Below are 12218 nucleotides of genomic sequence, written 5' to 3'. Positions count from 1 at the left end.
TAGCTTGGTGAATGTTCACGGGCAGCTTCTGCCAAGTGTGAGGTGCACAAAGGTGCTTGTTTCAGAATTTAACAAGGGGGGGATGGAGGCTGGCGGCATGGGCTGGCAGCAGGCGAGAGCTGACCTTTTGAGAGGTAGATGGGGGATGGGAGGGCGGAATAGGTCATAAAGAGCCTCGAGAGTGAATACAAATAGCTTATGTTTGATATGGTAGAAAAGAGGGAGCCAGTGGAGGGATTCAGGGAGAGGGGTGACGTGGTCCAAGTGACGAGCTAGGAAAACGATCTTTGCAGCAGCATTCTGAATGGATGAACAGGGGAAGATTGCATTTGTCAAGGCCAGAGGAAAGGATGTTGTAGTAATTGAGATATGAGATGATGAGAACGTGGAGGAGTTTTAGCCATGTGGACAGATAAGAAAGGCTGTATCTGAGATGTTATGCAGAAAGAATCTGCATGATTTAGACCTAGCCTGGATGTGAGGACGTTGGTCTGAGTCAAAGATGACGGACACCCAAGTTATGGGCCCAAGTGATGGGCAGCATGGTAGTGGTGTCTGTAGTTGTAAGGAGGTAGCAAGGAGGGATTGCGGGTGAAGATGAAGAACTCTTTTAGCCCTGTTGAGTTTGAACTGGCAGTTAGACATCCATGAGGTGAGGTCGGAGAGGAAGCTGAGATTCTAGACTGGACAGAAGGAGATAGGTCTGGAGTAGAGAAGTAGATGTATGAATCATCTGCATGAAGGTGTTAGTTCAGTTTGAGTTTGCAAGTGAGATTGCTTATAGACAAGGTGTAAAGGGAGAAGATATGGGAACCAAGGACAGAGTCCTGTGGAATCCTCACAGAAAGCTGGAAGAAGGAGGAGGAGACACTGAAGGAGCAATTAGAGAGGTAGCAGGAGAACGGGGGGGGGGGGGGGGCAAGGAAGGGACACAATTTCAAGAAGAGAGTGGTTGACTGTTGAAGATGCCTGACAGGTCAAGGAGAATGAGGATGCTGTACTGGTTTTGAGCTTTGGCTAGGAAGAGATCTTTAAAGACTTCGGTGAAATCAGTTTCAGTTGAGTGCAAGAGGTGAGAGCCACGTTGGAAAGGGTGTGATATGGAATGGGAGGAGAGGAATTTGAAGGAGTGTAACTGGATTGTAAGAAGAAAAAATCACGCCAGTTGGTTGTGTGTGTTCTGGTTTTTGTTGTTTAAATTAAAACTACATGTAAAAGACTTTGCCTCTGAAGAACATGTTCCCTGCTGGTTCAACCAAACCTGTGTCTATTGACCATCAGGACATGCTGTCAGACCTTTTTCTTTACGCAGGCTTTTGCCTGGAGTCCTTTACTTGTCCTGGCCATTAAGGAAGGTTGATTGTATGTTTCAAGTTGACAAATTCAGTGTTGCCATACTGGGTGTATATTTTTTGGTAAAGGTGAACTTTGTTAGAAGATGGATATTCTGGGGGAGAATTTTTTTAAGGGTGTGACAGTTTAATTTTGATGATTAATGAACCCCCTGATTTTTGGAGGGAGTGGGTAGGATTGACATCATAGTTGTCTTAACCCATGTTCCTGGTTGACTAGAGAATTTGCAGTTCTATTGGTTATCAGGCTGCACAAGTTTTATGACTTTATTGCGCTGTAGAGAGTCCAATTTCAGAGCTGTGAATTGTACTGCTCTGGTAGGAGGGCAAGAGGCTGGCATTTTATGGCTTTATGTTAAAGCAGTAGTATGACTCTTGCCAGCAGGCAGTGGGGTTTGGGGCTTATCCATCTACTTAAAACATATGAAGGAATTTTCTGGGGTTCTTTCATGGAAACGTCATGGGGAAGTGTATAAAACTGCTCAAAGGTAAAGAGGGCTTTAACCATGGTGACAGCCTGATGTGCTCAGTCCTATACGGCTGAGGAAAAGAGGAGGCTGCAGGGTTGGAAATCTTAAGTGCCTGAAAGGAGATAGCAGGGTCTTGGGATGGACTATCTGGGAATTAAATACGAACAAGAGAACGTGAGGCCACACTTGATGATAATGAGCAAAAAATAATAAAAATGAATCTCATTAGAAACTGGACTGCAGCCCCCAATTCACTTCACACAGGCCACTGCAAGTAGCCATAAGAAAGTAACAGTTTTTTTAAATCCCTGCCGTCTTAAGGCCGTGTTAGATCACCTGCGCCAGTGAGGAGTTCTGTGTTCCATTCTCGGTCCCCCATGGCCATCCAGTCCCACCCTTTCCTCTGTTTGATTGTCACTGATCCTGTTCTCCATCTTCCCCCATTCAGATCTACATGCATCTGCGCTGTTACAGCTGCCCCAATGAGCAGCGCTACATTGTCCGGATCCTCTTCATTGTGCCCATTTACGCCTTCGACTCATGGCTCAGCCTCCTTTTCTTCACCAATGACCAGTACTATGTTTACTTTGGCACTGTGCGGGACTGCTATGAAGGTAAGGCGGGGATGGCGGAGCATGGGGGCTTTCTATTACAGGCTGGAGCGCAGGGACTGGGCCTGCATGTGGTCAGGAAGTGTAGTGGAGGGAGCGTACTTCTGTCCTATGGCTATGATTTGTACTGATATCGAACTAGAACCATGGTTTGAAGCCTGGCTTAGCGACTGGGGAACAATGTCTTCTGTCCTCCTGGCTGCTGTAGGAGTGGCAGGGTATATTGGGATTCCCCTAGGATACGTTTTAGAAAGACACAAAGCTTCTGAAGAGATTTTCTCACATGGCAGACTTGTATTCATTCTTTCAGAGGAGGTGTAAAACTGAAGGTCTGAACGCCCATCGATGTTAAAGATCCCAAAGGTCTCCCAAACACCTGAGCAATTGTATTCTGCCCCTCCTCGCATGGCCCCTAAATCCCCATTACAGTTTCTGTTGGCACTGTTACTCTCTTCCCATCCTGTAACTGTTTGCATCGTTTCCCCAGCACAGAATGGCTGCTGCATTCCACTACAGTAGCCACTGTGGTTCAGTGGTGTGTGTGAGAGAGCTGTAACGTGCTTTGGGCAGAAAGGTGTGAGGATCAATATCGGTTACTTATTGCACTTTTCGAAGAATGTGACCCACCCAGCTAGGAAAGGAAAACTCACCCTTGAGGCATATGAGAAGGAAATGGTCAGTCTCTGAAATAAACACTTCTCCTAAAATCTACCCCCTCCCACCTTTCAAAAAAGGAGCCTCTCTTCCCCCCCCCAACAGCATCCTGGGAGAGGCTGTACTCTGTGGCAGAATATCCTGTTGGACCACTATTATTGTGTGTGTGTCTGTCCTGACTAAATTTCACCTTGTTTGTAGGGTTTGTTGTTGGTGAGATCTGTGTTGCAAGGAGAGAGGCCCCTTGGTGTGTCAACAAGTTAATCTGCTCAAGGGACCAGTGACAATGCACTGAGATGCAATAGCAGATGGCAAACTCATGAACACAATCCAGAGGCCATTTTTTCTCTCCCCTGCTCTCCCTGTGTTTGTGTGTAAAGGCCTAGCAGGAAGCCTGCTACTCTGAGAAAGTCCTCTCCTAGCAACGGCTATTATCCCCTCCGCCTTGCCTAGGGAGTTTGCAAACATCGCAACATCTGCTCAAGGGGTGGGCCTGCGTTCTAAAGTTCACCCGCTTGTCCCGCCTGTTGTGCTGTGTGGAGGTGCGTCCCCTGCCCCTGTGTATTCTCTGAACAGTTTCAAAACTATGCTCAGGAAAAGCAGGAGATTGGAGAGGGTGGGAGGGATATCTTTCTCGTGTTCAGTGGAGATTTTTACTCTTGGGGAATAGCTCCACTTGAAAACAATAAAAATAGTAATGAATTAAAAAAATCCATCACTAAACTTGGAATCTATGTTGTACCAATCATGGGTCGTTCTCTGTGGTGTGTCTTTTGGCGGGTGGGGTGTACTTTTTTGGTCCTGCTCTTTTATCCTGCCTCTACACACATGAAACCCTGGGGCTTCAGTCTGTGACATAAGAGCTTGTGTTCTTTTGTGATGATAAGTAATTTTGATGACAAAGACAAATATGGGCTAGGAGGGGAAGCGCTGTTCTTCTAGCACAGCCATCTTTAATAATTAGCACTTGTTTCTTTTGGGGACTGTAGAGGGAGAGTGGGGGCAAATGTCCCCATTCTTCTCCCTCTGATTTCACCTCCTTCCCAACGCTTTTGGATGGGCAGCTGGTGTTGCAGTGACCACTTCGGAGAGTAGTGGAGGGCACCACTGGAGAACAATATGAGAAGCTAAGCTTCTCCTCCCCCAGCAGCCGAGAGTTGCCTTCATAGGCCTAAAGTTAAGGGAGATGCAGGAAGTTTACAGACCAGGTAATTTACCACAGGTTTTTTAAATAAATGTTTTCTATGTTGTCTTTTTAATTAATTATTTCATCAATACCAGTATCCCAAATCATTACAGAAATATAGTCAATGGGCCTGTTCAATAACCAGGATTACAGGTGGAATACAAGTTTGCCTTATTGTATAAATAGAAGCAGGTAGACCATGGCCATTTATGCACTGTACTATTCTGTTGTGCTAAAAATGTCTGGAAGTGCTTACGTTGTGTCTAATCCTGTTGTTAGATTTTTGGGAGGTATTTCTTCATGGGATCTGTGTCCCTTTTGTGTAAGGGCATAGTTGGGTGATTACAAGGGCCCAGAGGAGGTGAAAGTCCATGAGCTGTCTCCAATCATAGATATCTTTTTTCCAAGTGGGTTAACCTCTTTGATGTCTGGTATCCAGCTCCTTGCTGAGGACAGATTCTTGGCCTTATGTATTTGATTTTGTTTTGTTCTTATCTTGAAATTCCCTGGGTACGGGGTCTCTCCCTTGAGTTTATTATTTCCTCAAGGTATGTTGATATTACCGTAATACAATCGGGATCTGGGCCCCGTTGTGTTAGGTGCTGTACAAACAGAGTAGGACAGACCCTGCCCCAGGGAGCTCACAGTCTTATTTAAATCAGGATACAAGAGTGGCTGTAACAGTAGGAGAGAGGTGGGCGGACTAGAATAAGGGAAACAGCAATGAGAGCAGGTTAACATAAGCTAGCCATGTGCATTGCTAAATGCTCATCATTTATTAATTTATTTATTACATGATCTATGATAAATGAAAGTCCCTACCAGCCATTCATGGGGTGGTGCTGAGGGGTCTATAGCCACCCCAAAATTTGCCGTAGCCACCCCGTATCAGCTGCTGCTCTCTGGCTGCCCAGCTCTGAAGGCAGAGCAGAGAGACTGGCGGCTGCTGGCTGGGCACCCAGTTCTAGCAGCAGTGGAGAAGTAAGCCGGAGGGGGTGGGGCAGGGTTGCCTGAGAGCAGCCCCCAGCCCGTGTCCCCACCCGCCAGGGGTGCCACCCAGGGCAGATGGCTGCTGTGGGGAGCTCCAGCCAATCCAAGACTCATAGACTTTAAGGTCAGAAGGGACCATTATGATCGTCTAGTCTGACCTCCTGCACTGGTCCAGGCTCCAGGGGCACTGCCCCCCACAGTTGCTGCTCCCCAAATGCCAGAGGGCTCTGTCAGCCCCAGAGCTGGTCCCCCTACCTGGGAGGCTCTTGCCACCTGCAAACAGCCTGCACTGCAGACTGCCCAGCTCTGGCTTCTGGTCTGGCTGGGGGGGGGGGAAGGGGCGGAGCCACAGAGAGAGGCGGAACCTCATGGCAAGGAAGAGGCTGGCACTGCCCCCGCCATTCACTTGGCAATATACTGTAGGTGTCAGTGGAGGCGAGTCTTGAAGAGGGGAGAGCATTCCTCATGTAAGGGGTGATCCAGAAGAAGGAGCAAATGCACTGCATGGGGGATGCATCCTGGTGGGTGATGTAAAGCCCTTACTCATCTCCCCAGTTAGTGAAAAATATTACAACTTTCTGTGGAGAATAATAGGCAGGCTGCAGGTTGTAATGATTGCCATAAACTGTGAAACAAAGTTTCAGTCACCGGATCACCCCTCCATTTCTTTGGGTCTCCTTGTGGGGAGCGGGGGGGAGTGCCCACAGTCAGATCACATAGGAGAGACTGTTTGTTTGCTCATCAGCTGTCCTAAGCTAAGCAGGGTAGGGCCTCATTTGTAAGGCTAAGATTTTGTCATGGATATTTTAGTAAAAATCACAGATCGGTCATGTGTAATAAAAAAAAAATTCAGGGAGCCTGTGACTTGTCCCTGACTTGTACTAAAAAATATCCATGACAAAATGGGAAGCCGCTGGGCAGCTGTGGAGGCAGGCTGGGATCTCTGGGGGCCCCCACCACTTATGGGGGCTCAGAGCTCCAGGGTCCCCCTGCCGCCCACGGTGGCAGGAAGCTGTGGAGATCCCCCCAGCCACTGGGGGCTGAAGTCATGAAGAGCTTTGGAAGTCACAGATTCCGTGATTTCCATGACTTCTGTAACAAAATCGTAGCCTTGGTTTAGAGACCTCAAAGGTGAATAGAGGGTGCGGAAAGAAGTGAGATGGATGATTCATTAGGGATGCTTTTCCAGGTGAGTGAGTACTAGGCTAATGCCCCAGAATAGTGCTAGGGAGCGCTGTGAGTCTGGGAAGGGCATCTTACAGAGGAGATGTAAAACAGAGGCCTTGACCAAAGTGGTGGTAGCTAAACGTTGCATGGCACTGTTGGGAAGAGTAGAGGTATTAGCCTTGGTGCCCTGGCCGGGTTTCAATGCAGATTGCCATGTAACAGCTGAAGCAGCAGGAGGAGGAGTGCACCCTGTAAAAACAGTCTGGGATTCTCAGAATGAAAGGCGCTGCACAGATTGTCATTGCTGCTGGTTTTGCTTCTCCCCTGCACCCCAGCTGCTTGTCCCTGTGCAGTGGGTGTCCTGATTTTGATCTGGTTAATCTGTCTTTGCAGCCTTTGTAATCTACAACTTCCTCAGCCTCTGCTATGAGTATCTCGGGGGGGAGAGCTCCATCATGTCTGAGATCAGAGGGAAATCCATCGAGTGAGTACTCCAAGTCTATTCACAGCACTCTCGCCCATCCTTCCCTGGGGACTTCTGTATCACAGGATTTGCTCTAACCCCTGCCACTGGGAACTGTGTGGTGCAATAAGTGTACCCTGGAACTGGATCGGATGATACCACCTAGCTCATTACACACAGGACTCAAACGGATTTACAAGCATCCAGTCACACTGGATGAGGCCATTCGGATCATCACGTGTGAACGGAGCCTACCTACGTAGAGCTTTCATGTTCACCTGGCTCCCCTGTAGTTTCTTCTCCCCTCCCCCCAGTATGTGTTTCCTTTCCCTAGCCCATGCTGGTTGTGGCTGCCTGCCCTCCTTTCTAGTGCTATACCATGCTAGCCAACAACTTCCCTGCCAAAAATCGGTTTTGGGGGGTAGAGATAGGAGTGCAAGACCACACCTCTGTTCGTGTCTCCATCTCTGAAGGAGACTAAGGCTGTCGCTATGGTGATGACTAATTAGGCCTGGTGAAAGCAAGAATCTTATATTTTCATTGGGAGGAGATGAGCAGGCAAGGGCCTGCATCTCACTGCTTGCCATATCCTGAGCTCTACCCTCTGACTCCTCTTTCTCTGGCTGTCCTGCTGTGTTGCGTTTTCAGGTCCAGTTGCATGTATGGGACTTGCTGCCTGTGGGGGAAGACGTATTCCATTGGATTCCTGAGGTTCTGCAAACAGGTATGAGCTGAAGAAAGCTGGTTTGTGTGCAAGAAGCAGGAGAGGAGGCAGTAATGCCTGGCCCATGGAGTTTCTGAGATGAGGGCTCCTTTGGACCAACCTCTGTTCAGTGGATTTATGAGATTGAGCTGAGAAAGGCACGTAGCTTGGTGGGCGAGAATAAATCTGTTATCGTGTTATAATAGCGCTGAGGCAGATATACCATGTTGCTCTGCCCACCCAAAAACAAGAAAGGCGGTTAGCAAGGGAAATGAGATGTCTTCTCTACAGGATCTACCCCAAGCCCCAGGAGTCCCTAAGAACTGATGTTTGTTTCCTCTTCCCCTTCTGGGATAGGCAGGTCCCAGATCCCCTATGAGAACTTGGTGCCTTCTTGGGTCCCAGACACTCGCAGTAGTTGTGTAAATGTCTCTTGCGTTCCCAGCTTTGCCAGTGTGGTTAGGAGTGGGAGTATGGAGTCTGATCATCGTGACACACCACTTTGCAGGAGGAACTTCTCCAGCTATTGCTCACTCCAGGGGGTGTGCATGATGAAGAGGGTATGTCAGGAAGAGAGAGAAATCTAAATGACGACAAATCCGTCATGTGTTCAGTCATGGGGTCCAGGAGGCTGTCGCTGCTGGCTGCCACAAGGTAGCAGTAAAGGTAGAGATTTGCTAAGCTGCTGAGAGTGACATGCAGGATCTCTCTGTCGATAGTGACTGAAACAGGTTTGGTTAGATTGGGGCGTTGCTTTCATTCTCTGAAAAAGGGCCGAATTCCATTTTTAATTATAGTCTTTGGGTCTTGCTATGAATTTAGGCCCATTTGCTGCCCTTACTCCGCACCAGAGCTCCAGCTGAGCTCAATGAAAAGTTTGCATTAAGATCAAGAGTGAAAACAGCCTGATTATCGCATTCAGCATTACTCCCTGGGAAGCATAGTGACCTTTAGGACTGTGACTATTTCATCCTTCCTTATCCTCCTTTATTTGTTTCTCTCCCTCTTTCCTGCCTTTATGTATTTCTATTCTTCCCTCTGTTTTTTCCTTCCCTAATTCCTTCCTCACCTGGGCTTCACTCCCACCCCGTTCTCCATTCCCCCCCATTACAGTTATGAGCAATGAAATAGCTAATGTTGACATTTAAAGTATCGTCAGTTGGCTTTCAAGTAACACCCCAATGAGATTAATAGGGCATATGGTAGATCACCCCTCTCAGCGCTGTTGTTTCAGACCATCTGCAGACTTAGGCCGACATCACTACGTGGGTAACACTCGGTTCATATTTGGAAGGTTTTCATCTCAACCAGGAGGACTAGCAACTTTTTTGTTTTGTTTAATGAAAGCTGAAATTCTGCGAACTCTGAGTATGTTGTGCAGGTTCCACAAATCAATCAAGCGGGCTGAGGCTTTGACAACTCTGTCTTAGATGGATATTTTTTCTAGACCCCTTGCTTCCCTACATCGTGGTAGCAGTTCTTCCAGATGTGACTGCCCTTTGCAAACTGCTAGCACCGCTTTCTAGCCTGCCAGAGGGACGTGAGGCACTTCCCTCTCACTCCATGGAAGTTGGGCTGACAGCAGTTCAATGGGCAATCTGTGACACCAAGCCCAGCCTCTGGGACCTCCTTGGGATTTCAGCACTGGGGAGCACAAAAACTTCCAGGGCCACCTGACTGCCCAGTTGATCCCCATGATGACCCACTGAGGGAAACCCAAAAGGAACACCTTGGCCATTCTTCGCCCCCCTCTGAGCCTGTCTGGTAGTGGTGTCACCCTGTCGGGTCTCGTCAGCCTTGTTAGTGCTGAAGACCTCTTCAGCACACAACTATCCTTCCCCTCTCCTCTCTTGAACTGGGCTGTTCTCAGACAGGCGTTTGCTGTATCCATCTGTATTGGCCATGTGTAGCTTGGGCACTCAGGGTACATCTACACTGCAATAAAAGACCCGTGGCACAGATGCGGCTGACTCGGGTTCATGGGGCTTGGGCTGTGGGGCTAAAAACTGCAGTGTAGTCATTTGGGCTGGAGCCCAAGCTCTGAGACCCACCCCCCTTGTGGAGTTTCAGAGCCTGGGCTCCAGCCTGAGCCCAAATGTCTACACTGCAGTTTTTAGCGCCGCAGCCTGAGTCCTGTTAGTCTAAGTCAATAGACCTGGCCTCTGAGACTTGATGCTGTGGATTTTCTGTTGCATTGTAGATCTCCTCAGAGGCCACAGCGGCGGGTGTGGTCTAAAAGCCTGGGCAGGCACTTATCTCCACAGCAGGGTATTACGCAGAGGTTCTTTCCCGACTTGTGCCCAGTGACCTTCATGATGTCTGGGTCATGCACCCTCAGTGCATTTCCCATATGTCTTATGCTTTCTTCCCCAGGAAGTGCTTAAAAACAAAAGTGTGTGGTTTGGATTGCAGGGAGATAGTTAGACAATCCCTGGACTGGAGGGGGAGGAAGCTCAGAGTTGTTGTTTACCAATTAACTTGACCTTATTCAATTCTCATCTTGGTGACTCACCCACTGGCTTGTGTTGGGTTTTTTTATCGCCTTGAAATCTTATGACCACTAGCAAATTGTGTCTTACCAACAGCATCCTTCCCTTTGGTTTTACCTTCCTTCTACCCCCCTCAGCACCTTGCAAAACTCTTACCTCATCTGCTTTAGGGAGACTCCAGTGACAATTTTAGGGTCTTCCCCACCCTCTGACCTTTATGAAGTTCAGCTTCTTCTCTCTCCCGGAAGTTAAATGTTTCTTACTGCTGAGGTTTAGGGTGGGAGGGAATCGTGAGGGGGTGGAGGTCAGAGGCCATGCTCAGTGCTGGGACACTTGATGGAGCAGACAGAACTGCTCTCAAGTCCTAGAGAGCCTCCAGGGCGATTCTCCCTTCCAGACGGACTCTAAGCTTGTGCAAGTGAAAGCAGAACGGCTCTAACCTAGCTAGGCATTTAGACAGCACTCATCACTGTGGTATCTGAAACCAGCTTACACGGTTTCATTTGCCAAGATATCCCTTTCTAAGAAGAGTCTGGAGTTGTTTCCTCTTTTCTCCCATGTAAGGTGACCACCTGCATTGCAAGCAGACCGAGAATATGGTGATGAAAAATATGGCCCAGAGTCCTTTCTTCCCCTCCTCGCCCGTATCCCAGGACACCATTTCATAACGTTTTGTTCATTATACAGAATTGTGTCTGTGTGTGTACCATGCCCCAGGGTAGGATCATGTGTGGTTATCGCCTGGAAACGTGCATTTTATCTGATCAAACGTTTCTCAGTAGCTCCTCACTGGACTTGGACACAGAACATTAGGCCCCAGTTAAAGACCTTCACTTAAAATACAGGATGGGTGGTCTCCCTACCTCTACTGCACCCCAGCCTCTGAACCGACTCTGTCAGTGAGCAGTCTCTTGCAACCTCCAGCTCAGGAGTGGGCTTCGCCTCTCGTGGTGGAGGAGGGGCAGCCACATGGACACACATGATCTGAATCTTTCTCATCTTCTACTCCCAGAGAACTGCAGTTAAAGAACAGTGGGACCAGTGTAATTGTTAGGACTGGAACCACACTATGCTGTTGAACTGCTCTGATGGTGACTGATGCATGGTATTGGTTGCCTCTGGATCAAAGCCTGTGTGTATGTATATGGCACTTGTTCTCTCTCCTTCTCCATCTCATTCCTTTTCCCTCTTTCCCTTAGGCCACCCTGCAGTTCTGTGTGGTGAAGCCCCTTATGGCAATCAGCACAGTCATCCTCCAGGCCTTTGGCAAGTACCGGGACGGTGACTTCGAGTAAGCAAACTGTTTAGCATCATGGGATTTCTCCAGCAGGCAAGCCTCTCACAGGCCTGACGTTCCATGCATTTGTGAAGGAAAGACTCTGGCTGCCTGGGGTCTGAGTGACTGCACAGGGCCCTGATGGGGAGAGGGCGTGTGTGGAGAAAGGGGGCTCTTGGGCTGCGCATGAGAAGAGGGAGGGTGGCGTGGTGGGGAAAGGAGGCATGTGAGAGCGGAGCCGATGGGTTTCATGTTACCTCGGGGAAGGGGTTGAGTGGGGGTGCCAGGGGGGAAAGAAACACTGTACCCTTGTCTCGAAGAGGTGAGGGATGGAGGTTATTTGTGAGCTGCAAAGGGTTTGTGTTTCCTCTCATTTCAGTGTCACCCGCGGCTACCTCTATGTGACGATCATCTACAATATTTCAGTCAGCCTGGCGCTCTACGCCCTCTTCCTCTTCTACTTTGCCACACGCGAGCTGCTCAGCCCCTACAGCCCCGTTCTCAAGTTCTTCATGGTCAAGTCCGTCATCTTCCTGTCCTTCTGGCAAGGTGAGGCGCCTCCTCTCCCTAGCCTGCAGATCTCCTTAGAGAGGCTCCGGGGAAGTAAAAGCTGATGGAACAAGTGTTGTTGAGTAGCCACCAAGTCTCTCTCTTGTGATCCTTTAGTATGTGGTTGTTCGTCCCAGGAGAAGCTCTCGCCCCCTTTGTCATCTTTGTTCCTCCCCCACTGTCTTTGACACACACCTGCCTCACAAACCAGCTGCTTGTTTCATGGTGGCCTTGGGCAGCTCCGCCAGTGGCAAGATGCAGCTGGCATGAGTTTATTTGCATACTGCAATTGTATTGTTTAAAGTGAC

At 48.7% G+C, this 12218-nt stretch overlaps 1 protein-coding gene across 4 annotated transcripts in view; it reads left to right on the top strand.

The window, feature by feature from the left end:
- The window catches only part of TMEM184B (transmembrane protein 184B), a 44897-nt gene that overhangs the window by 26232 nt on the left and 6447 nt on the right, over nt 1-12218 (top strand). For all 4 annotated transcript variants that reach the window (XM_039519564.1, XM_039519563.1, XM_039519566.1 and 1 more), the window contains exons 3-7: nt 2271-2436; nt 6824-6914; nt 7542-7617; nt 11285-11376; nt 11741-11910. In XM_039519564.1, coding sequence (XP_039375498.1) covers nt 2271-2436; nt 6824-6914; nt 7542-7617; nt 11285-11376; nt 11741-11910 — 595 coding nt within the window. The remainder of the gene's footprint in view (nt 1-2270; nt 2437-6823; nt 6915-7541; nt 7618-11284; nt 11377-11740; nt 11911-12218) is intronic.

This window comes from Mauremys reevesii, linkage group 1 (genome assembly GCF_016161935.1).
Source record: "Mauremys reevesii isolate NIE-2019 linkage group 1, ASM1616193v1, whole genome shotgun sequence".
NCBI classification, from domain to species: domain Eukaryota; kingdom Metazoa; phylum Chordata; order Testudines; family Geoemydidae; genus Mauremys; species Mauremys reevesii.
This window is presented reverse-complemented; position numbering and strand designations above follow the sequence as displayed.